Source organism: Drosophila innubila (assembly GCF_004354385.1).
Source record: "Drosophila innubila isolate TH190305 chromosome 2R unlocalized genomic scaffold, UK_Dinn_1.0 1_C_2R, whole genome shotgun sequence".
Taxonomy (NCBI): domain Eukaryota; kingdom Metazoa; phylum Arthropoda; class Insecta; order Diptera; family Drosophilidae; genus Drosophila; species Drosophila innubila.
Genome location: NW_022995374.1, coordinates 9,660,587 through 9,687,765, shown reverse-complemented (window position 1 = coordinate 9,687,765; position 27,179 = coordinate 9,660,587). Strand labels below are relative to the sequence as shown.

Sequence of the window (27,179 nt, the reverse complement as noted above, 5' to 3'; positions counted from 1 at the left end):
GTGGATACGTGACTTTTTGCGGTTTGCGTGGATTTGACTGCTAAAAGTGCTAAAAATTGCCCAAGCTGTGCTCGCTTTAGCCTCTCAAAGCTCAAAGCCACCTATTTTGTGATTTCTTATTTGGCTGTTTATTTGTGCGCGCGTTTAATGGCCTTGAAGTGAGCGAGCAAACGAGTCCGAAATGTATCTTGTATCTGGCGGATGTCGTTCTTTGGCCAGCTAAATTTAATGGCCAATTGAGCTATGTGTGTGTGCGTGTGTATGTGTGTGTGCCTTCTGCTGGAATTTGTCATTGTTTGCCTACTTTTCGGCGGGCATTTGACTTAATTTAAAGTGCGATGTCCACTCAAGTGCAATTGTCTGTGAATCTGCAAAGAAAGGGAAAAGAAATCAAGTGTTGAATACACAATAATCGTGCTAATGGAGCTTAAACTCACCCTTAATATGTTCCTTTATTTTGAGCTGATAAACAGTTTTTATATGTGTAACAATTAACGCTTTTAAATCTCTGCTAAATCTAAGGACTATATTAATATATCATAAATAACACTCTCTTCAAAATCTATACTAATGCATTTATTTTTCATCTCTTTACAGGTAATTATACATTTTGACACTTTGCTTTATCTATTAAACTTGAACTTCTGTAAGTAATCTATTCACTTATCATGAAAATTTCAATAGAAATTCTCACACCTCACAAAATATTTCACAGTGTCAGCATGAGCATTAGCAATTAAGCGTTAAATATTGTTATCAAACCGGAATTTCATATTAAATTTCCATGGTCAAACAGCAAACAAATAAATTCCAAAGCAAATCATCTAAAACAGCCCACAAGTTTTTCAGGGTATATTTATGCTGATCATCATTAACGAAAACCAAATAGAACCCTTGAAGAAAATCAAACTCAGCGAACAAGAAAATTAATTTATGTATGTGCATATGCAGCATTCAAAAGGGTTGTCCACTGTGAATGGGGAATGGGGAATGGGAAGGACGGGAAACCTAAACATTTCAAGTTCGACTCCTTTTGAGGAGTCTGGACATCACATGAAATCATTAATATGCTGAGCTGTGCATGTGACAAAGGACACTCGGCCAGGAGCCAAAAACCAGGAACAGAGAGCAACAACAATGCATTATAATGTGCTTATAAATATATTGTTGTGCCCCTGATGCTTAGGATGCTTAACATCTTTGGGTTTCAGTTGAGAACTCAAGGGTTGCGCTGTCTTTCCCAGGGCCAAAATCATTAGAACCCAGAAATATCATGAAAAACTTGTTTAGAATTTCATCTTTTGGTTTTCTATTCTATTTTTGTGTATTTTGTGTTTGATTTTGCGTTGATAACAAGTTCAGTTTCAGTTGCTGAAGGTCAACCGAATGCCGTTCACACGTTTCACAATTAGCAGCTGCTGTTGAAATTTGGTCACGATATTCAGATATTCGGTCGAGTTATCAGTTTTCTTAGTCCACCTACTGCAAACTATCCTCACTATTCATTCGCAGATACAATTACAGATACAGATACTCGCATGTGTTTGCATAAATTGACCCATTGCAACCCCAATGTGTATTTCTTTTTTTTTATTTTATACGCCACGAAACTTATTTGATGTCAAAGGGCAACCCATTCCGCAATGGGACACGCGCCGTTCACAAACTGCCCTCTGCGCTGATGTTGTTGATTTTTATCTTTGGTAGCTGTTTATGCAGTGCCTGAAACTGGACCTACATTTATTTTATAGTTGCCGGATTTGTTGTGTGGATTTTTCGCATTTTATTAAGATGAATTACATGAAATATACGTATAAATGAGGGTCAATCGCAATCCCAATACCAATTCCAATTCGAATAGGAGCCACAGTCCATGTTGTGTCTCATATGTATTAATGATTTTGGATTTCGGCCATGTTCATCAATGTGGCTTAAGTCGGCGGTCGACAGCCCCAAAATCAATAGAAAACAGGACAAACATTTACAGTCACATCGAAGAAGTGGGAAGTTGTAGCTCGAAGGATATTGCTGCTAGTAGCGCAAAATTTTAATGTCCTTTTGCTGCGTTCATAAATTTTTATTATGTAATTGAGTTTATTCGGGGAGTTTTATGGCCTGGGTGACTTTGTTCTTTCTATTATCAAGGAGGGTGTCTTTGTCGACTGTCTCCAAATAAAACAATAAAAGCAAATGGTGAAATACCAAAGAGGGGGACATATTAATAAATAAAATGGAGTAACTGACAACAATTCGAAATAAGGGGTTATTGGCGTTTGTTTTGTGGGGTGTTGTCATAATATTTCTGAGAAAATACGGCAGAACGATCAATAAATGTAAATTTGGCTAGAAATGTCAGGGAGTCAAATCGAAACAAATATAGGTTCCGGTTTTGGTTCCAGGACTTCTTAAAAAAACTATTTCAGTAAAAGGTTCTATTTCAGTTTTGTCCTGTTTTCTGTTTCTGTTATCTGTTAACAGTTTCAGTATTATTCCTTAAAATACAAGTAAATTAGAGAATAATCTAAGTAACTACAATTTAAATGTGTGTAAATCTAGTAAATATAAAATAAGTATGTACTGTTTATCAATTTTAAATAATCACTGTAAGAGTATGGTTTATAAAGCTCTTGAAATTTACAATATAATTGTCTGCTGTGCATAGTTATGAGCACATCTGCAGTCATTTAATCTACAAACATTCAAAATCTCATTATTAATTGATTAAGCCGAGGCAATGAGCCGCAAGAACGCAATATTTTGACAGCAAACACGCGCCAAAGACACCGTCCCAGGTTCAGATAATGGCACAATATAAATTTCCATAAATTACCCGCATGAATGCAAATAATGCCTTGAGATGGGAACAAAAAAAAAGTGTCCCAAATGCGCAGCAATTCAATAAGTAAAGCGAGTGAAAGGCAAACCTGAATAACACGCGCCACGTTCCACACGTAACTCGAGTTTTGGGCTTAGTTTCAACGGTTCTGTTGGGTGTTCGGTCTCGGGTTCCGCAGGGTGAGGAAGACATATCCCGTAAACAGAAGCCGTTGGCAATTAGCATGCAAAAGAAGCTGCCGACCAACAGAAAAAATGAATGAGTAAAATGATAAATAATATGAATATGGCATAGAGTCGGGCACACGCTCATAAATCTTAAGCGCACTTCGACGAGATTTCGATATTGTACTCGTACCGGTTTGGTGTCCCATATCCGGAACCCTTCTCAGTTTTTGTTGTTCACCCCGGGGGCAGTCAGCACAATAGGCGCTGATCCGGTGAAAGGTTAAGGTGTCATCCTCTTTTGCTTTAACTTCTTCTCATTCAGACCAAAGATTGTCCTTGGCGACAACAATCAACAAATTTGTTTTACATTCTCCGTTACAATCGCATTCTTATGACTGCTCTCTTTACTTTTTCTTTCGCACTTGCGAGTATTGTTGTCAGTGTCACAACCCTTGAGTTAACAGACTCCTTGACTCTTTTTGGGGGTGTGATAAGGGTTCTGTGTTCTGGAATTCGTTACTCGCTGCCTCTATCTTATTTTTATTATTATTTTATTTTGCTGTGTAAATGTTTTTGTTGCTCAATGTCTGTCAAATTGCTGTCAACAACGTTGTGCCCTGTTCAATTTTAATAGATGTTGTTAATTGCAAAAGTTTTTTCCTTAAATAAAACTTAAATTTGACTTTGAATTTGAAAGTTCATGCAATATAATTGCCAGCAAAGTTTGTGCAGTTTGTGGTCGATTTACACATTGTAGTGTTATCATAATTTTCAGTTGGAGCTTTTCTTTATTTTGCCACTGGAATATCTAATGGGATTGCGTGTCTGACTAATTGGATCACTTTATGAGCGCTGCGAAGATCAACCCTTAACTCAAAGCAAGTTCCTTTCTTGCTCTTTGACACCCTTTACATTTGACTCAACTCCCAATGCTCTTGAGCTCAAACCAACACTCAAATTTAAGGCTAAGACTACTCTTTAACAACCCCCAATTGGTTGCTACCCTACCTCTCTTTCTCTCTCTCACTCTGTTTTGTCTCAGATACCCAATTGAATTAAGTGTCTTATAGGAATTTTAGTGTTGAACCTTTCTTTGGTGCCTTCTCCAATGCAAACTCGCTTGACTTTGATTTGTGCTTAACTTTTGCTCAATTCAACAATCCGCCCTTTTACAGTTCAGGCGCTAAGTTGACGTCATCAACGCCCGGTCAAATACTATATATATATATATATATATAGGTTGCATGAGTCACTCGCACCCTTCGTTTGGAATCCGTCGCTAAACGCAACACATTCAACCACTATCCGATTTCAGACCCTTTTCAGACCGCCGCCCACGTAATTGCTTCCTGCAGATTTCGGACACTGGACAAGCTATATAGCTATAGCTATAGCTTTAGCTAGCCTCAAGCCTTGTGCCTTGTGCCTTGCATAATTAAGCAGTCCGACTGTATTTTAAACCACTTAAAATTGGCAAACGGAAGTCGCTCGTCCTGTCACGCCTAGCAGCAAACACCTGTCATGTTTAGCTGCCAAATGCTAAAAAATAACTAGAGAAAGAGAGAGAGAGAGAGAAGAGCAAACACAATACGAGAATTACTCATATGAGTATAACTCGTGCTAGAAGTAAGGCCTATAAAGCCCAAAACACCCGCTGTTCCCAATGCCAATCAAACATTGGGTGGTCTGTAAATGGCAGCCACAACTGCAAAGGATAAGAGAAGGTGCTGCAGGTTGTAGGCTGTCCACCTCAATTCCCTGCCCTGTTCCCATGAATAGGCGCACAGGTCAATCGATATAATTTTGCCATTCCATATATTTATTGGCATTACCTATATATGTCGAAATGTGAGCACAAATGCCAAACGGCTGTCCAAAAGGTTCGAGGCTAATAGGAAGGACACGCGAAGGGGGTCTGTCAGTTATTCGGTATCCCCCAAGTACAATAAACGACAATAACAGCTGAGAAGCTCATGATAAATTCATTTAACTTGGACATGATTGACTAAATCTAAGGCATAGATCCAGTAAATGACGGTGGGATTTCTGTATAGTGATAAGGACAGCAGGACATTTTGGAAATGTCTCATAACGATAAAACAAAATTAATAAATAGGTACACATAATTAAATTTCGTTTAAAAAGTTTTCAATATAAATGAAATACTCATGAATTATCTGCCTTAAATGTAACTCTATTTTTACTGCTCTGAAAACGATTATGTTTTCGTTTTTCCGTGCAAGTCTTATTCATTTGTCATGCTTGGTCATTTAATAATAAATTGTCGACACTTGAGTAATAAATTCAATTATGTGGAAATGGTAAATGATAGGCCAGTCAACCGAATTGATTAAATAATAAAATTTCATTTGTGGTGGACTCGTTGTTTCAGCTGGCAGTTGTTGGCAGTTGAATGACCTCTGTACTTCAACAAAAATAGCCCAAGACAACTGTCTGTCAGTTCTAAATACACAATCATAAGCTATGTCAAGTTTAATGAGTGGCCATAAGTTGAGCTCTCAGTGCTTGTAGTTTTTAATAAAGTTTTTAGGTCGATCATTAACATAACTTAGTGGTCGTCATCATTAGACTGAACTTTGCCTTTTTTAAGCGCCAAAAAATCGACCCTTAACAGATGTTTCCTGTGTTTTCTCAGCTCTAATCCAACAAAAGTCCAAACAGCATCAGTTTCTAAACTACCCTTCCAGGCAGCCAATGACTGTGCAATACTGAACCGACATCCTCCCTAATCTCAAGACCAAGACTCATTACAAATAAATATCTAGGACTATTTATAATGTCCAGGCGGGCAGAAGTTTGCCACCTTTTGCCTTGGCAGTTTACTTACTTATATTTCCTTTGCTTTTTGTTGCTTTTGATTTAACTTTTTCTTTGCTGTCTGTACAAATTATGCAGATTAAGGGGTCAGTCTGAAGTCTCAGGTCCACAGCTGGCGGCCGTTAAGACTCTCTATAGCACCTGGTTGGGTAGTTTGACCGACCCGCTGGGCTGACACTAACTCTTGGGCTGGAGAGCAATTTTGTAGCGTGTTTGCTTACTCGCTTTTTCTGACCGCATATAAAAAAAGAGGAGAAAATGAGCAAATGCATTGCATAAAATTTACATAAAAATCAAATTTGATGTTTTTTCGACTAGCTGCTGGCATTAAATTGTGCCTACAAGCTTATATAATATTTACATAGTCATATGAAGAATTTCAACCCATACTCATACTCTTTGTATTAATTTAATTGTGTTTCTGTGCCACTGGAAAACTTTATTGCATTTGAAATGAGTTCATAATAAGCTCAGCTAAATGGCAATTTACAGATGGCATCCGATGAGTTTTTTGGGTCACATGTGTTAAACACAAATGCTTAACTTTTGGCCAACTTAACGTTCCGTCATTCTCGCCGACTCGAACAGCAAATAAAACTTTTGCACTGCTTCCAAAAATTATGCCACACTTATATTGCAATTTGCCAGATGTGGCCCATTGCTGTCTGCTCGCTGTCTCTGTTTAGTCAACGTAGTATTTATCCAATTTCTAGTATTTTTTGGCTCGACAATCCTGCGGGCCACTTTCAATGCCAAATTTGAGCGTTAATTTGTCTGCACTTTTTTTTTTGCAGTCGACTTTTAGGCTTATCAGCTAACTGCGGCTGCCAGTCACAAAAGTTTTTGTTTGTTCAACTTTTTGGTTTATTTTTGCCATTTTAATTGAGTTTAGATCCACTATTTTTATACGCCATACTCATTGAAAATGGGCCAAACGGGTATAATAACTTTGACTTTATTAAGAACTCATATATTTTTGTCTTTCTTGTTTGAGAGTCTAGAAAAAAAGACTAGTTTAGAATACAATAATAATAGTAAAAGATATAGCGTGTGCAAATATTATTTAAGGACTGGGCCCAGGGTATCTTACAGTCAAGCTCTCTCGACTAGAGTGCTCTAACTGGTTTTTTCTGTCTGCGGCGAGGAATATTTTATTATTTCAAAATATTTTTGTTATTTGAAAATATATTGAACAAAAGTATTGAGAATTAGAAAAAACATTATTTTTTTAATATATCTAGTTAGTATTTCTTTTTTCTAGTGCATTAACGGTGTTATCATAAAAGACATGCTGCTGTTTGTAGCACCTGTTGCTTCTTATTTTTTCCAAAATTTACAATTGTGTATTGTTTTGTTTTAAGACTAAAAACCATTTCACATTGTTAACCATGCAGAGAAAGTGAATAGATCCTGTGCTCATGTCGGATAACCCTCAACTTGAGTGGAATATTTGTTGTTTTGCTATTTTTTTTTTTATCCAATATGGAGCTACTTGCACACTGACGCTTATCTCTGGCAATATGTCAACTGGTGACCAACAATAGCAGCCAACGCATTTCCCATGCACACATATTTTCCATTTTCTGAATGCATTCGCTCTCTCACTGCAGATACAACAATTTTCTACACACTATGCAAAAAACAAAAAAAAAATTTGACAATTTGAAATGCGCGCAAGGCATATTGACTTATCTTCTATTGTTGTTGTTGTTATTGTTGTTGCTGCTTCTATTGTTGTTATGCGTTCTTTTGTTTTGGTTATGTTTTATTTTTAGAGCATTTTTTGATGTGGCATAAAGCAAAAATGCGTCAATGTCAGCGACGTGCAGCCAAAATAAGAGAGAAATTGTAACCTTTTTGTTATTTTTCGGCTGGTTGTTGATAAATATGACAATAAAATGGACACATATCGACCAATAATAGCAACAAAAACAACTGCAGCTTGACAGCAACGTTGGCAGCTTGAAATAAACGAAATATTTTGGGTGCACTCGCGGTACAGTTAGCTCAGTACATAACGGTGCCATGACTGTAACGTGTGAATATGCTGACAACAACCGCAACAACAACAACATTAAAAGCTTCCCGATGGCAAGTTTTTAGACTGAAGCGCCAAGTACAGTCAGCAAACACAACAATAATACTTTACTTTTTTTTTTGGTTTTTATTTTCTCAATTTTTCTTTTTTATTTTTTTGATGTGGCGCCATCTGTCGGCCGTGTGTATGTGTGTGTTGGCAAAACGCACGTGATAAGCATATGAAATTTTATGGCAACTCTATTTGTAACTTTCACTATATGTCTGGGCGTATGTGTGCAGGAGCTACAACAACTTTTGCTTTGAAGCTGACAGTCCTTTCTTTCCGCCCTCTCACTCACACACCCTGTGTCTGTCTCTGTCTGAAACTTTTGTGTGTGCGCTGACTTGGAAAATACTTTTTGTGATAACATTTTATGGCTTGACAAGCTGCAGAGCAAAGTACGCACATCTCTTTGCCAAAAGTAAAAAAAAAAAATGTAGAAAGAAAAACAGAATTTGAAAAAATAAAGAATGAAAGTAGGAATTTGTGTGCAGAGTTACAAGGTAAAATAGCAACAGAAAATACTCGCAGTCGTAGTCAAAAGTGCTAGGCATCAATTTGCAATTTGACAGCTGTCTTTAAATAGCAGCAGAAATGACAATGCTGTGTTATTTACAATCACTTTGACATTGATGTAAGTTCCTAAACTGTTCGAAACCTGAGCAATAAATAACTAAAGCTGACTTAAAGTCAATGGTATTCGTTTGTAAAATGCATTTTAATGACCAACAGAACATATTATAAATTTCAAAACTTAAAAAAATGTGTGTAACACTGTGGAAAGAGCGGTAGAAACGGGGATTTTACACTGGCGGGCAACAAAGGAAATAAACACGCATGCTTATGAGGTCATCAACAGTCATAAAATTTTTGTTTGCTGTGTGGGGTATTTGGAGAACTGACATTTTGTCGCAAAGCGAAACGAAACGATGCGAAGCGTGTGCAAAATGCACTGGCAAGGACGAAACGCGACATATGAGTAGAAGGTGGAGGTAGCGAAAGAGGGGGGAGGGAAGAAAAATCAACAGAGGGTCGGTCTCTTTACTCTATTTATACATATGTATGTATGTATGCATTTGTGTTTGTCATTGCCACTTAGCCTTATTAGTATGTGCAACGGGCAACAGTCGTTCCAAACGATACTGTGCCTCTATCTCTTTTTCTCCCTCTCTCTCTCCCACACACCCACACACCCATACACACATACACTGTAACTGTAAAGTGGCAATGAAGCTTACCAAAAAAAAGTAAGCAGAGTACAGACTACATGCCATGCATGCAATGCGCTCAAAAGTATGCTATGCTTATGTTATTCGACTCGACTGTGCATTGCGCTTAATGTAAGCAACGCCAAAAAGTATGCAATATTAAAAATATACGTTTGTATAAACATATATATTGTTATGGGCCACTGAAGCTTTACAGAATGGGGATGGAGCACACATCAGACAGCTGCGCAATAACTGTACATTAAAAGTCATTGCATTCATGATATTATTTTTTATGTATTTCTGCCAGCTTCAAGTGTGTGTGTGTGTGTATGCTCTTTATATATTTTAAAATGTTGCCTTTATTTTGGTTAGAATATTTGTTCATGTGTGTGTAGGTTTGCTTGCATAAAAACGAAAATTTAAAGCACGTCGGTTTCTATACCCTGTAGACATAAAAAGTTCCTCGTTAAAGGAATGACATAAATTGAGCTTTTATTATAAAGTTAACGAGAATCTTTTCTTAATAAGTCATTAAATATTATTATAGGCTAAATATAGAAACTTACATTCTTAAAGTTCTTTAAAAAATTAAACCAAATGATATCCCTTAGTCTATCAATCTCAATGGACACTTTTCTCTTATTAATTGTTGGATTTTTTTCTTCTTTTTTTCTGTTCATCGTTTTGGCGGTGTTTATTGCCTTTAGGCAACCACAATTCTTTGAAAATCCCCCCATTAACCCAACTCAAATCTAGATTTTTCAACTTCCACTTAAGCATTGCACAATTCATGGTGATGCTTTTTTATGACTTTGTTAGGCTATTGGGACTATTTATGTTTCTATGTGAGTTGAAATTGCAACTGCGGCCTATTAAATGATTAATTAACAAATACTCAAAATATTCAAAAAATAAATAATTTTTTTGTTCTTTTCTTTTCTTGCAGGTAAATATCATAACCAAAAATGAAAATCACTTCATAATTTACGACCAATAAAAAAGACAGTAAGACTATATATTTAAGTTAAAATCCTTCGACTTAAAGATACTCAGTGAGAACTTATGTTTCATGTTTTCAATTGATTTTTTGTTAATGGAATTTTATTCTTTATCGTTATTTATCCATCAATATCTTTAAGTAAGGGTTATACAAATTTTAAAATACAGAGGTATTTCATTTTATAATTTGTTTTTGTATGAAGCTGTCAACCGAATTGAATTATTATATATTTTCAATTTGTTGGTCAAAAGCAATGCAGCAAATTAAATGCAATTCAATTTGGACATAACAAAATACGTATATTTGTAAGGGAAAGCTTTGAAAAATTGCAACAAGCCGAACAGCACGAAAAATCTGAACAAGTATCAATTGAAAGACATAAACACATAAAACACATGCTTTCCAAAACAACAACCACTACAATAACTACAAAAACATGTGAGGAACAAGCAGACAATAAAAGCAAAGCTGATACGAGTTAACCACAAAAGATGTGCAAACGGTTCGTAGATAAGCACTAGCATGAGGACCGAGTCCGAGTTTAAGGACTCACACTCAAGGTCTTTCTCACTGGACAATTTTCCACTGACTGGCGCCTTTTAGGTTGCTTCATTTTGCGCAAACACGGCAAAGATGCTATCCTTTATCCTTTTGCTTGTGGCACAAACACAAACGACACGGGCAAAAATTCAATATTTTTCAAAGAAATAACAACAACAACAACAATAACAAACAGCAAATAAATGCTGGCAGAGTATCAGAAGCCGTACGCACTTCGAGGGATAACATATTAAATTTGCCAACAGCATCGGCTGGCAAAAGGACAATGCCATAAAGACAAGAAATCAATTTTTTCCTTCTGCTGAGAAAAAACAATTTTCTAACAATAAAAAATTGGCCAAGCGTTGACTTGTCGGTTGGTCGGGGATGGAGGTCACACACACATGGACAAGCCTTTAAAATCGAAAGCAATGGAAACGAAACCAAGCGAAACAAATCATAAAAAATTGTTTCATGGTGTGAGGTGTGCGGGGGCTAGATCATATGGATGAATTTGCAGGGGGAGAATGTTGGTGTTGGGGATTTAAGGTTTTGCTGTGGCAAGCCATAAAAAAAATAAGGCAAAGTGGCGTGTAAGAAAGCCAATAAAAAATGCTCGAGAAATGTGAGACAAGTGAACAGCAGGAAGCCATAGAAAACTGAAGACTGAGTGCTGGTAGAAACGGAGAAGGAAGTAGAAAAGTTGGGGTTGACTTGGCTAGGATTAGTCAGCGGAGAGCATGAGGTCCAAGCCCAAAAAGTTCATGACTTTAATTGAGGGCAACGATTTTTCAGGTTATAAAACTGTTAGGCTCTTAAGACTCGATTGGATTAAGTCTTAAGTGTAAAAGTACATTTGAAAAATATTTTAAAAAATAATGAGAATGCAAAATTTAAATTTTTAAATGCCTCTCTTTGTATCTCATGCCTCTCAGCACTCTCTTATGATTTTCATATTTAAAGAAAAACTTATGTTGACAATTGGTTAGTTTGGTTAGTCAATCCTTTTTCCAATCCTGCCATCTGTTGTCCTGGGAGTCCGGGGATGTCCTGCTCACCAGCTGCTAACTAATAATGAGCCTCATTTTGTGTAAATCGATAAAGTTGTTACTTTTGTATTATGCACGTAGTTCTGACGACCCGCCCAATAAAGTTTTGTGCGGAAAAAGTTTGCGCCTTGACAGCTGCCTCTTTCTCATTCCTCAACTGATGCCAACAAATGCGAATATGGTGCTAACAAAAAAAAAAGAAATGCAAGGAACTAACTAGAAAAATAGAGATAAAGAAAGAGAGAGCGTGAAGTAGTAACCTTGTTAAATTCTAGATGCTGAAACGGGACAAAAATATAATCGCATGTTGCATCGTTCAACATCGTGTGGACAATTGAATTATTTAGGTGCCTTGCTCGATGATCTTGTCTGTCCAGTCTGTGTTTGCCTTTTTGTTTGCACATTGATTGAATCCTTTCGATGTCCTGCTGGCTCTGACTCTGGCTCTGGCTTGAGCTATTGTCATATGCGCTTTATGCACTTTATTGGCGATTACATTCACTCTAAAGATGGCTGGGCACATGGCCAAACCTCAATCATCTCGTTTCGACAGCAATTCTCGATTGAACGAGTATACATCGAAGGATGCTGCCACATCCACGCAACCCTTCACATTTTCCTTCCTCGTACTCCAGACTTTGGACTTTGGACTGCGACATGGTTGTTTGATTGTCATCGTTTGTGGAAATTTGATAAGCGCTTTTTGTTCGCTTCTCTGTTTCTGTCCCTCTCCCTGTCTCTGTCTCTGACTCTGACTCTGAGTTAGTCTCCTATTTCTCTTCATGTTTGCTAAGGCCTCTCCCTCTTCAACTTTTCTCGTCATATATACGTTTGCTCATAACATATATAGTTTGTTTGCAGGAAAACTTTTCCGGTTCGTGCCAGGACACAGTACCTTGGATCTTTTTAATAATGCGGGTTATGTGATGGATTTATTAAATGCGTGTCTTCTGTCCCTCCCCGTGTGTGATTGTATTTGTGTGTGTGTGTGCAGTCAACAACGGCAACAAAAACAACAACTTGTCATAGACTTTGTCCTTGCGCTTTGTGCACTTCCTTCCTTTCAATTAGTTTGCAATGTGAGCATCTCAAAAAATACTTCAACTTGCCGCTCAAATTCAGCAATCCTTGCTTTTTGTTAGCTATTGAACTTAAAGAGTTAGGATTTATTTAATAGTAAACTTATTACTATTTATTTAGTCATATTTAAGAAGCAGAACTTAGAAATAGTATAACTTTGCAATTAAGTTAATAAGCCATTTATTATGTTTCATATGATCAGTCTAATAAATAGCAAAGTCTAGGCAACAGATTTACTTACCCTAAAAATGATCATATAGCTATGCGCGTCCATAAGTATGCAATAATAATTGCAAACGATGAGCTAAACATATTTTACCACGCCTCGGGAAGAGTTAAATGCTTTAATGTATACAACACACACATACACCCACAGACAATAAAAATGTTTATAGCATCTCAAGCGCTGCAGAGCCCAAAAAACCCACAGAAATTTAATGTTGCCTACTTTGCGGCATATAAGAGCGTACCCAATTATTTGACCGCAGTAGCAGCTAGCGCCTCCGTAGAACACGACCCGCACTTTTATTTCTTATTTTATGGCCATGCAAATGTCACAAAGGACAAACACACACACACACACACACACCCACACACACACTCACTTGCATATGGGGCGCCAAAAAGTCGGCAACATATGCCAAGGGCGCAAAATGTATGAAATGAAATCAATTTGCTCGTAGCCCACAAATGTTGACGACCTTGGCTGGGCTTGGTACGAAAGCATGCCCTGTTTGTTCTACAGGGTGTATGGGAATGTGTGTGTGTGTGAAGCGACTAAATTATTATGGAGCCTCATTAATTTGTGGGCACTTGCGTTCAAGTCCGGCAAAGAAATCACAAAATAATCGCATTACAAGCAAATGGAAAACAGAAAGCAAATACACCAAAAATAAAAATGAAAGAAAGTCCACCAAAAAAAAAATAAAGAAAAGTAGAAGAAATGCAAAAATCGATTACCGAGAAGTAAAGGGACACATTTTGCTGGCAGCCTTCACATTAACGTTCACTTTGCTCACTTGGTCCCATTTCATATTACATTATGATGATGATTATTTTTATCGCCGCGTCACGCGATGTTGTCGCCGCAATGCCGCATGCCACACGCCTCATGCCTCATGCCGCATGCCGCAGTGCCGCACTGCAAAATGGCTTGCCGGAGGTGTGTGAGAAGTTGGAGAAATGTTAGAGGCAACGGAAACGGAAACGCCACCAAATATGTGTGTACGTATGCATGTAGATGTGTATGCGTATACGTTTGTATGTATGCGTGTGCCTAGGCAAATATTAAGCAAGAATGGAAGTGTATATGTGTGCTTTTAAAAACGATGCCCGCCGCCTTGCAAATGACTGCAGTTAAAAAGTCATCAATGTCTGCCAAAAACGAAACTCGCCATTAAATGTTTACCGCATTTTGTTTGCATATATGCGTGTGTGTGCTTGTGTTTATACACTTCTGGAAAGTATCGATATCGCGCTGCGATAAAAGTAGCAGTCAAATTTTGCTGGGAAGTCAACTCAAAGTCTAAATATTTCAACATTTGTGCAATTATACGAGTATGATGCCTCAACTTTGAGTAACAGTTTTGAAATGGCAGTCATCGATTTTTGAATTTATCAGCGCTATATAAGAACCAACTGAGCCTTTTTTTAGACATCAAATATGTTTTAAAAATTTAAAAATATTTACTGAAAAAATAAATACAGCACGTTGAACCAAATTCTGTGCATTTTATATGCAAAAATACCAAATATTGTTGAAATTCATTCGCAACATAAAAATGTTAACAACAACTTTATTTAAATTCATATACATACATACTTTGTATGTATATGTAAAGTTGGGTATCTGCCGTCAGGTTCACTGGGAGCTGAGCTGAGGGCAAGGAAAACAAATCAACTGCAACCCAATTGACTAGCGCAGCACAGTGTGTCGAAACCTTGTAAAAAAAGACAAAAAAAATAATTGTAAACCAAAAATTATAAATTCTTTAAATGTGACAGCTGAAAATTAATCATACGAGTCGTTGTACATAATGTTGTATTTAAACAGAAATTCATCTTAATGCCACTAAGAGGAATAATCTAATTCAATCAATAATAATAGTTAGTTTTGACTGTATATTAATTATACCTGTTGTTGTATACGCAATTAATTTTTAATAACTCAACAGAATATTATAGAGTCGTTGTACTTGTTATTTAAAACTCCTCAGTCCACTGTGCGTGGTCTGTAATTTGGAGAGCGGCAAAAAATAGCGTAGCATGTGGTCAACTCGCATCGGAGAGGCTCACAATTGTGAACTGGGGACTGCAACTGTTCCTGCTGCCAACCAATCCATGGGGTCTCCCTATATGCAGTTCGTGTTGTTGTTCATAGAAAAAAATCAATGTACCACATGTACACACACATACACACATATACAACAACAACCGCACGCGTAGCGTTTTCACAGCCCGCAGCCTTTGGGCAAACCTGAGCCCAGGTTCAGGTCCAGTCTGAAGACTGAAGCTGGGGCTCAGGCCCCCGCAGCCAGAGAGCCCGAACTGGGGGCTGTCACACAGGCGCCATGGCGTGCATTATGTGGCCATATGGACGCCTCTTGGCTGGCGCATGAGTTTGTATACAAATAAACACGGCAATGCAAACAAGCACGCGTCCAGCTCGAGCAACCAGGAACGAGAAATGCGGAGGGAGGAAGGAGGAAAGAGGAAGGAGGAACGAGGCCTGACCACAGGACGAGGCCATCGTCAACGCTGGCCTGCAGTCGGTTTACGTTTAATGCCCATATATTGTTGCCTACTTTTAGGCGAAATGACATGGCAATGCCCGCTGGTCAGTGTCCCAGCTTGGCCATTTTTAAAGCCCTTTTAAATGTGAGGAAACTTTTGCACGTGTGTGCATCGGTCTGAATAAAAGGCCAGCCTGCCAGTGAGACAGAAAGAGAGAGAGAGAAAGAGAGAGAGAGAGCAGGAGTATGAGAAAGACATCACTCCTATACCATGCTAGTTAAACATATCTACATACGGTATATATATGTGTGTATACAGAGAGTGAAAGAGATGGAGACACACATACATAGTTACGTTATACGGTTTGTGTATTGAAAATTGGATTTTCAATTGGTTTGCAAAACGGAAATTAATTCGGGGGTGCTGCACGGTAGTTTCAACGCGGCAGAGAAACAATACTGGGAAATACGGGGAAATCGGGAACTGCAACACGGGATCGGACAAAAAATGAAGCAATGACGCTTCGTTGATGACCAGTCAGGAGTGGGATGATGCCAATGATGACAGCTCGGACGGACAATGAGCAGGACCTCGACTGGTATTTCATACCTTTTGGCGTGAAAATCATGCTCAAGTTTCCATCTTTTTTGCTTCTTTTGTTCCGCCTGCGCTTTAATTAAATTAAGTGATTTTCGAAGCTGATAAACAGAAAATAACACGCAGAGTAGCACAAACAGCTAAGGTAGAATTGTAAAAGTAAATAAGGGACAAACATAAATGCATAAAAATCTTCAATGACTTTCAAATGCATTTAAAGTGTATACACTGTACAGTATGTAATGACACAGCCGAACACATAAGAGTACTTTCATTTTAGCAGCTGTTTCAATTAGCACAAAGTCTCTTATGATTAACATTTTTTATTTTGAGTTTTTCAGTTGCTGTTGGTGATAACTAATCCGAAATCCCTAAATGTTTGTCGCCCGAGCGACGTGAAAATTAAAACAACAATGTGACATTGTGTTGGACACAACGAAGTTGCGCGTAGAGGACACGCACACATACACACATAGACACACACATGCAAATGTGCATACACATATTGCGTGAAAATCTGTTGCAAATCCCGAAAGTATGCATTGCAATGGCGGTCATGGAATGAATGAACGCATGATTGAAAAAAAACATTCACACACACACACACACACACACACACACACAACGAGTTCAGTGACTGCAGAGACAGTGAGACAGTAGAGAACAGAGACAGACAGACTGACAAAGAGACAGTGGGATAGAGAGACTAACAGTCAGATTGCCTGAACCTATGCCGGCTGTTGCTTTTCTGCTTTTTATTTCTACTTTTTTGCACAGTCTGTGGCAAAACGCTTAACATGCGCCGTTGGTCGCCATCCTATAACTATCGGAAAACGATAGTTTCCCGTCCCCCTCTTTTGCCCATATTCTATGTGGATTCATTTGTTTTGTTCGTGGCAAACACTTTGCGTTGTTGCGCCTGGCTTGCTTTCTATGCATAAACAAATATTGACCGTTTGCCTTTACCAATTTGTTTGCATTTTCCAAAAAATATTTTCATTTCCACTTTAATTTCCCAATGCCACGCTATCGACTTTACCATCCATTGAAATTTCACTAAAAGAAGAACACAATTCCAATTTCAATTCTTATTATACCCTCTGACTTGTCACAATACAAAAAAAAACATATCTGCCATATCGCCTGTGGTCAATTTCTGCGATCCAATTTATATTTTTCCCTTTTCTTTCTTCTCTTACATTTTGGCCGCTTGCGTAGTATCTCCTAGTCGTGTCATTTTCAGCAATTGCAACGGTTTTTTAAAGCAATCACATTTAAATTTGATTTGATTTTTTTCGCAATTATTAACTATAAATATGTGTCTTTGTGTATTTGATTTTCGTTATAGTTCTCACTCTATTTTTAATTCTTTTTTTATTGTTGTTATTTGCAATCGAAATTGCCATTTGATATTCTCTATTTGGTGAGCAGTGTATGTGTGTGTGTTTTTTTTTTTTGAATGGACAACTGAAACAATTTGAGTTGCTTTGTTTCGCGTCCAAAATAGTTTTTAGCTGCAACTGCCACTTACTAAAAATATGCGCATAAAATATATCTATGTATTGAGAGCTTAAGTGCCAAACCTTGTAGTTTATTTAAATTGAATTAAAATTAGACAACTGACTTAAAAATGCAGCTGCAAACTGAAAATGATTGAAGTTTTCACAGAATGGTTTTTAATCTTGGTAAACCTTTTTCAATGTGTTATAAATACATTTTGTTACAGAAATTGTACATCAAATTAAAAAACATTCATTTACAATATATAAATAAGCGAGAATTCGGAAAATAATAAAAAAAAATGTGACTTTTTTTTTATTTGCTCGACAAATTGATTTAATTTCTACTCTTTCGGTTTAATTAAAAAATTTATTATTACAAACAAGTTAGTGCAGTAACTCGTGGGTTAATTTCACATTATAAAAAGAGTAGCTTTAATATTGCATAATGCCTCTTGTCCTGGCTATCAGTTTCAGCTGGGAAAACAGCATTTGCATTTTATGGCAAACTCATTGTCTAAGTCTAACCCTCTGGCATTTGTAATGCATACCAAACCAACCGCCAAACAGTTTTAAATTTGCATAAAAATCCATTTTATTAACATTCAAAGGCGATTCCTATCGTCGCCAAATTGAAGAAAAGTAGCTAAAGTTGGGGTGGACTCGAAAGGAGGAAAATAAAAAAAAAAATAGTTGAAAGGATACTCTGAGCAAACTAAGGAAAAAAATGTCATGTAAAATGCTAGCAAAGTGCAAGAAAAATTCCTTTGCACTCAACAAAGAAGAAATAAATAACTTTCGAGTCAGATTAGCCAACTTGTCACGAAATGCAAAATGACATTTAATACCCCAACGTTGTCGTCGTCGTCGTCGTCGTGCAAACGCCAAACGTTGTGAGTGCCTTGGCTATCGGTCCTCTCATGCCTCCAGTTGTTCCTATTCCTGCTGGGGACGCCTTCTCAAGACGCATGTCGGCAATGCGATACGATGCGACGATATACATGACTGGACTTGACTTGCACTTGGCATGAAAACATGAAAAATTCCTTAGCCGGGCAGTCCACGAACATACAACGCACAACACACAACACATGCACAGCACGGTTCAGTTCAGGGACCGTTACAACGGCAGAGGACGACGCGTCGGCCAGACGAATGCGACAGGCAGCAACATTGTTTCGAGCGTTGCGAAGAAGAAAAATGGCTCTAAAATGCCAGACCAATGCCAGCAATCAGCCAAAAAAGAAAAAAGAAATGAAAAGAAAAGGAAAGGAAAAGTAATCATTGCAATTTAAAGCGGATAATCTGCGCTGGGCTATGGTGACAAAAAAAGAATTGCTCTAAAAAGGGTTCGAGGCTGAGGCTACTGGTTCATGGAGAGGGTGCTATAAAAATGCAGTGAGAATGACAGCGAGACCAGCAACGCGCACAATGCAAATATGCTGTCCGTCCGTCTGTCCGTCCGTCTGTCTGTCCGTCTGTCTGTCAGTCTATCTGTATGTCTCTTTTCAACCCTGCATCTCCATCACCATCACCAACTTGCACTCTGTGTGTGTGTGCGTGAGTGGACACCATTTGCAATTTTCACACTCGCTTTTCCTACGTTTTTTTCTTTTTTTTCTTTTTCAGGTTTTCTCCCGGCCGCGTATCGTGTCCGTGGGGGGAGCCAGTCATGCAGATTACAATCGAAATGACATGAAAATGTTTAGTGTGGCAGAAGCAAAAAAAAAATAAAAATAAAAAGAAAGAAAGAATGAAAACGAAAAAGACTAGCTAAAAGTGTTGCACATTCAACCCAAAGAAATTGGCCAGCGGCCTGGCATACGAGACGCAGACGAAGCTCCGCTTGGCATTAGAGATAATGTCTGCCACGGAGCCATTAGATGCGACAAACGTGCAAAAGAGCTTCCTACGGCTCTAGCCTCCAAGAGCATTTCTCTTCTCTTAACCGAAAAGAAATGAGAGGAAAATATCTTATTTGATTGCAATGCCAAATGCAATTTAAATGCGAATATTTTGCAAATGACATCGAAAATGTCTTGAAAACGCTACCAAAGTTGTTGCCAATCTTGCTACAACTTTAATATAATTTATATGTATAAATAATTAGCTAAATAATCAAACACTTAATCGATTAGCTATCAAATTAAACGTTAAACAAAACACCAAACACCAGTTGACCCACTTGGTTGGCTATAAATGAATCAGGCGCTTTGCTCATGTTGTAAATGCTCTACACTTCATGGCAACGGTTGTCTGCCAATCAACTGCAATTAACCTAGATACGAATACGAAACAAACTGCCACCATCGATGCGACGATACGATGGCAACAAGTAACTGTGGCAGTTACAGTGGCATACTAAAAATCACATTTGTATTTAATTATTGGAAATTAGTACAAGCATCGCCTGCAGAGTGTACCTAATGACAACGGAGGGAGATAGAGCATGATATATACAGTTGTTGCAAAAGCAGCATGAAAAAAAGAGAAGCAGTTAAAGCTACAACATATAAATGCAACTACATAAACATCTGCAGATACAGATACAGACACAGATACAGATACAAGCGAGTTTCTGCTGCACTCCTGAAATCTGTTGCTATCTTTTTGTACTATTGTTGTTGTTGCTGTTGTTGAATAAACTCAATCGATGCAGAAAATTACACAGTCAGTGGCGCCAATAAGCACGAACAAATAAGCCAAAAGTGTCGTTGTGGCAATCGAGCTAACGGATTTTCTGTCTGGATTTTGGCTTTTAGTGTTGCCTACTTTTGAGCGCTAGCGTATTTTGTACGTAGTTCTGATTGAAATTTGTGTTTGCTTGCTGTCCAGTAAACAAAACAACAAAATCTGTAAATCAATATTAAAGCAAATTATTTACTTAAATGTTGTATTTTGTGTGTGATAAATAATTGGACTAATTAATTGATAACAAATGTCTAATGCAGACGAAACAATTGACTAGCTAAATCAAATATCAATACATTTTATTTACTGCATTCAAATTGAATTGTTTATTTGCAAAAATGTTTCATTGAACACATCTTTTTGTTCATTTGTCCAACATTTGTCATTCCAAATTGGCATTAAAAAATATGCAAACAAATAGTTGTGCAAATATTTTTACAATTCGTGCTATTTGCCAAACAACATCAACAGTGAATAACATTTTATGGGCACAGAAATTTTCAACTACAATTATTTGTAAGTTAGCAGCTCTACGAATCACATTTCGTTTTTGCTTTTTCTTTTTCTTTTTCACGCTATAAATCTTGCAGGGCTTTCATTGCGTCATAAATTGTGAATGCCAGGTCAAAAAACAACAAAAAATGACAACAAACCAATATGTCGAATATTTTATACTCTTACTGCTCCTATATAAAGCAGTTATATAAGGTGATTCTGTATAATAAGCATTTCTTACCACAATAAGGTATATTAAGCCGTTCCATTTAATGCATATATGTACATATTACGTATACGTATGTTTCACATTAAAATAATCAGAGAAACCATATTTATTTATTCACATATAATTGCCATAAAAAGTCTTCTTTTAAAAGAATTATATATTTTCGTGATGAAATCACAATACCCTTACAAAAGCAAATTACCATCTACGTGGCACACTGTTCGTGCCGAGGGCTGTTCAAGCAAACAATCAATTTATGCATACGTATAAATATTTTGCAGCTTTTCCGATTTTTTTTGCTTATATTTTTGTTTTTTAATATATACGCTCGCGCATGACGCACGGACAAAGGACACGCAGCTGACGTCCTGTTGTCCTGCTGTCCTGCTGTACTGTCCGCATGGGTATGTGTAAATATTTGTTAACTTCATTTTCTCTGAATTAAATATAATTTACATGCATATTTGCTTGACAGTCTGCGCACCCAATTCACCACATACACGCTCACATGCAATGTTGCATACCTCAATCCAATTGCCGTGGGGTATTGGCCCGGTCTCATTATAATTATTGTTGACATTTAGACCTGGACTTATAAAAAGGTTGCCTGCCTGTGTGTGAGCCTTAATCCGTGGCCATAATTACCCGTGCTAATGAAGTGAAATTACTTTTTATCGATTTAAAATGCATGTTTGTTTTTTTTTTAAATGTTTTTAGCGGTATGCGAAACATGAAAACGTGAGTGTGGCATGCAACTAGAATGCAAGAGCAAAATATTTGGAGTTACGTGCAGTTAATTGTTTTCTCTTTATGAAAATTGTAACGAATATAAGTTGGTAACACGAAAGCAATGAGTCATTCTGAGTGCAATATTTCTTTCAATTTTTAGTAGACTTTTCTTATATTTCCAGCTTTATCTAAGCTTCTTAAATATAAGCCAGAGCTTATTCTTTATTGACTTAAAGCACTGCCGTTTATTCAATCGCTGCACAATACTTTGTTAATGTTAAATTTGGCAATTTGTGCTTGCGTTAACCAACACTGTCCCACATAAATTATACAGCTGGCAACTCGAGCTCAAACACACACATATTAACATAAATTTACCCGTAATTTATGGAGCGTTGCTGTCGCAACAAGAAGATTTCTGTTGGCCTGCTGTTCAATAAGCTGTGAATGTTCATTTAAGGTTGCTTTAACATCTCAGTAATTTACAGCTGTTGTTCAAATTGATTCGAAAATGAACCCCAATGAAATACAAATACAAATATAAATAATACACATGATTTCTCTTGATTCAATTCAATTTGGGAGTATAAAATGTCTGTAATGTTGTAAAATGTATCTGCCAGTCTTGACCAAAGATCCTTACTTTAATTCAGGTTACTGAACTTTACCAATAATCTACTGTTATCGTTATCGGCAGTTTTTAAAACTTTGTTCTTATCTACTTGCAGGGACGTTGTAATCGTGAGAAACCGCCGTGCAAATATTTTCATCCACCACAACATCTGAAGGATCAGCTCTTGATTAACGGACGAAATCATCTGGCCCTCAAGAATGCACTGATGCAACAAATGGGCATCGCACCCGGCCAGCCGGTCATATCGGGCCAAGTGCCAGCTGTGGTAAGTACTTATGACCAGAAAACCACATAATACTTTAATTGAATCTCCTAAGCGCTACCAACTGCCAACTGCCAACAACCAACGTCCATCTAGCAACTGAGAGACTCATAACAATATGAATATTTATAAGCAGATATTCCACTTCAATTTTCATTTCCCTAGTCGAACAGCGAATAGCGACCATGACTATGAATATCGCAGTGCCCCCAAAATTGTTAAATGTTATTCAAAATGTGCGAAAATGAGTAGCACAAGAACTAGGCAAAGCTTAGGAATACATAAGAAGTTTTTGTCCGGTTTATCGCATGCATTATTCATGCCTCGGAGGATGTCCGAGGTGGCAAGCGAATCACTCGACACTCGGCGTTTTTTACTAACATTTTCCAACAAATCGAAAATTAATTTTAAAATAATTTGAACATGGTTTACTGGCTGCTTGTTAAACGGCGTTGGCCATTAGCCAAGGGCTGATGACATTGATGTGTGCTGAAAAATGCATGAGGTTTCATTAGCGCGTATTAAGGGTGATTTAGGCAAAGGGAAATTAAAATGCTACCGAGTGCTACAAATTAGGGCACACTTTGAATCTATGTGGAAATGATACTTGATACTTGGCTGTGATAAGTCTCATAATTAATTAAAAGGGGATTTTAAGCAAACATTTTATAATACTTAATAGCACTAAAATTTAAGAACCCCAAAGAAGACGAGGTTTAAGTAACACTTTATGGCTTTTAATTAAGTTTTTATTTGTAAAAAAAAATTTTATTTATTCGCACTTAGTATAGTTGATCACATTTTAATTTACTGATCTATATATCATTCACATACTTGCAGGCAACAAGTCCATACTTGACTGGCATACCAGCCAACACATATAGTCCATACTATACAACCGGACACTTAGTGCCTACTTTGCTGGGACACGATCCGACGGCCGTTGCCTCGCAACTTGGTCCAGTGGTGCCACAAACTGTTCAGGTGGCACAACAGAAAATTCCACGCTCCGACAGATTAGAGGTAAGTGACGTGTCTAAAATTCTATTCAATTATTCAATTATTGACTACAAGACAAGCCAATAAAATTATGTATTATCTTTGTGATTATGATTATTATTATAATTTATGCTTACGTTCATGTTTATTTTGTTTATCGTTAATTTCGTCGACAATGCCAAACAAATTGCCGAGAGAAATGTTTTTGTTTTGACTTGTTTCAATTTTGTTTTTTGGCATGCCAATCAATTAATGTACTATTACTTCTTATAAGACTTAATATTTAAACTATGTATAAACTGTTGCAACTAAAACCATGTACAGTGTTATAAGTTTTCTTCAGTTCGCAAAAAAGAAAACAAGAATCAAAACAACGGGGAAAAATAAGAAAAATTATAATACAACAAATTATATTAATAATTCGCTTATAATAAAAGTTGATTTGAAAACGTTGACACACATTCGTATTTGAACTTTTCTCTAACATCGCCAAATTGCTTTCAAAAATCGTTATTCATCTTGTACTATATGACCATTAGTTAATATAATCGTTTCGAATTCATTTCGATTTCTCTTTTATTTCTTTTTGTATATGGTGTACTTTATTGATCTATCAAATTGTCTTAGTCTGTAAAACAAAATGCGCGGCACCAAGCGGCTTCTACCCTGCAAAAGCTTACGATAAGCGCTTCCAGAATATTCTCCAGCGCATTTGAAAATAAAAAAGAAACTGAAATTGTCTGCACTTTATGTTCTTTAAAAATACATATAACTTTGATTGTTTTCTTATCCACTGAATAGTGTCTTGCAAAGGGGTATTTTATTAATTTTGATGTAGTTTATTGTGAACATATTCCTAGAACATTGTTTTTAATACGCAGGAGAACCAAATTCTTAAAATATAGTAGCCTTTATTTCGTTTAATTTAAATTTTTTCATAGTCTAAAAATTATGGTCTAGCAAGAAGAAAATTTTGTAGCCCGTTTTCGGTGAGTCTTTAAAAATACATAGAACTTGTTTAGTTGACACAGATATCGGTTGAGAAACACGATTTTCTTTTACCCAATAATTCAATGCTCAAGCTAAGTTTGTTAGGCTCAAAGCAATGAAAGCTTTAATGTTTTAATTTAATATTTGCATTTAACTTCTAACTCGATATTTGCTTTGTTTTATTTCGTGTATGTGTTTTATTCACTGTAATCTGATTGTCTGAAATCCAAAATATCAAAAACTAATCGGCACGCTGAAATGTACAAAATTAATTGAAATAATATGATATGGCCAAAAACATAAGATAATTCCTGCAGCTTAATGTTTAACTGCTAACACAGATCTCAATTGGCAGCCGCTATAAAAATCATGCATATATGTATATCAGTACTGACTATATATATACGATATATGTAAATGGAAGCATGCTCTATAAGCAACCAACTACAACAACTGCATATTGGCACTAATACAAAAAACAAAAAAAAATGAAAACTGGCAAAAATATAAAGTAAAAAGTTGTTGCGTTCCAAATACTTAACTTACTTTGATGAATACAACAAATACAAATACAACAAACAATGAAATGTTACTGAATATCCTTCCATTATTTCCAATACACACAACACAACACACACACACACCCAATTCTGCAACTTTTGCCACCAAAAAAATGAAACAAAACAAAATGAACAACAAATAAAAAACAACTACGCCTACACACACACACTGAACCACAACTGCTGCCACTTTTGCTATTGCTGCCCGCCAACAACCAACCAACCAACCAACCAACAACCAACCAACAACCAACAACAAACAACTGCAAACTGCAATTTGCAATCTGCAATCAACTGTGCAACCAACACAACAACAATAAACTACAACAACATCAACGCCGTATCAAACCAAATCCAAATCCAAAAAAAACCAACAACCAAAAAAACAACAACCTCAAAATGTGTTTCCAGGTCTGTCGCGAATTCTTGCGCGGCGCCTGCAAACGGGCCGAGTCGGAATGCCGGTTCGCGCATCCGCAGGAGAGCGTCGCAAGGCACGACGATGGTTCCATAACGGTTTGCATGGACGCCGTGAAGGGCAGATGCGCACGTGACCCCTGCCGCTACTTTCATCCCCCCCTGCACCTACAGGCACAATTAAAAGCGGCCCAAACACGCGCCACCGCTGTCGCTGCTGCAGCTGCGGTATGGCTATTTCTATATTTACTTTATACTTTCTCTTACTTTAATCCTAACTTATAAACCCAACCCGTTCCCCCCAATTAGCTGTCTCATTCACTCATACTCCAGTTGTTAGCAGAGTGCCTGTGTGTGAATGGGACAGCGATAAATGTTTGTTTTTCATTCCTTCTCTTCTTTTTAAGCAGCCTAACTTTTGTGTTCGTTTTTTTCTGTGCGCGCAGCTGTTTAAGATTTACCTTTTATTTTACTAAAAATATAAAAATTTCCTAATTTTTATTTATATATATTTTTTTTTTTAATTTTTTTGCTTCTTAGCAACTCACATTTGTGATTTTCGGTTATCCGTTAAACTCACTTGAACAAAGATAAACAAATTAAACACTTTTACTCCCAGCACACCACGTAACTTACACGCGCCACAAAGTATGCAACAACTTTTGCTCTTAGAGTTACAAAAAAAAAATATACGTATTATACGTATTATATATATTTTTTTAGAATAGATTTGAGTTTTCAATGAATGGATCTTTAAACATCACATCAATTTGAATTTATTAATAACTGACACCTAAACAAAAATGTCACCCTTTTTCTTTCTCCCAATTCAAAGCAAATTTATTGAAAACTTAATGCTGCATGCACACAATTTAATTAACTTAATGCAAACAAAACTACAACAATAAAAAACAGCAATTGGATCACAAAAAAAAAAAAACAAATAAATAAATCAATAAAAAGCAAAAATTACAATATTTAAGTTGCGCAATAATTGACTGCGTTGCTAGAGCTATGCCGCAAACGCTTAGCCGCATTTAAATTATTCTATAAAATAATTAAAAATATATGTACAGGATAAAATTGAAAACATTTATTAAATCATGTAATTTGCTGTTGTAATTAGAATATAAATAAATTTCTTGGTCGAACTATAAAATTAGATTTTCTGCCTAATTAAATGCGCATTTACTCTCGTTAATTATGACTGAATAAGAGTTATAGACAGATATGGAATACATTTCCTTCATTTAACTTTATTCCATTTCTTGCTGTAGTTTTCACAGATTATTGTATAATTCGTAATTGACATTAGATTTAATGTTACACGTGTTCAATTGAAGTTTGTTTTAAAATATTCATACAAACATATTCCAATTTCAATATCAATTCGAACGTGCCTTTTATACACATTTAAGCATGAATGTTCTTAATCATAATGAAATTTTAGCGTTAAAGGTGTTCAATGATTAAATAAATAAATAACACAACAACAATGAAAGCCGAAATTACATTTTAAACAATTTGGCTTGACAAGAAAGAA

General features: G+C 36.7%; 1 protein-coding gene across 9 annotated transcripts in view; it reads left to right on the top strand.

Moving 5' to 3' along the window:
• Positions 1 to 27,179, top strand: part of LOC117783102 (protein muscleblind) — a 126,345-nt gene that overhangs the window by 77,526 nt on the left and 21,640 nt on the right. For 5 of the 9 annotated variants that reach the window (XM_034620301.1, XM_034620303.1, XM_034620302.1 and 2 more), the window contains exons 3-5: positions 22,503 to 22,673; positions 23,511 to 23,693; positions 25,631 to 25,864. In XM_034620301.1, coding sequence (XP_034476192.1) covers positions 22,503 to 22,673; positions 23,511 to 23,693; positions 25,631 to 25,864 — 588 coding nt within the window. The remainder of the gene's footprint in view (positions 1 to 22,502; positions 22,674 to 23,510; positions 23,694 to 25,630; positions 25,865 to 27,179) is intronic. The other 4 variants (XM_034620300.1, XM_034620298.1, XM_034620297.1 and 1 more) reach the window with 1 other exon arrangement.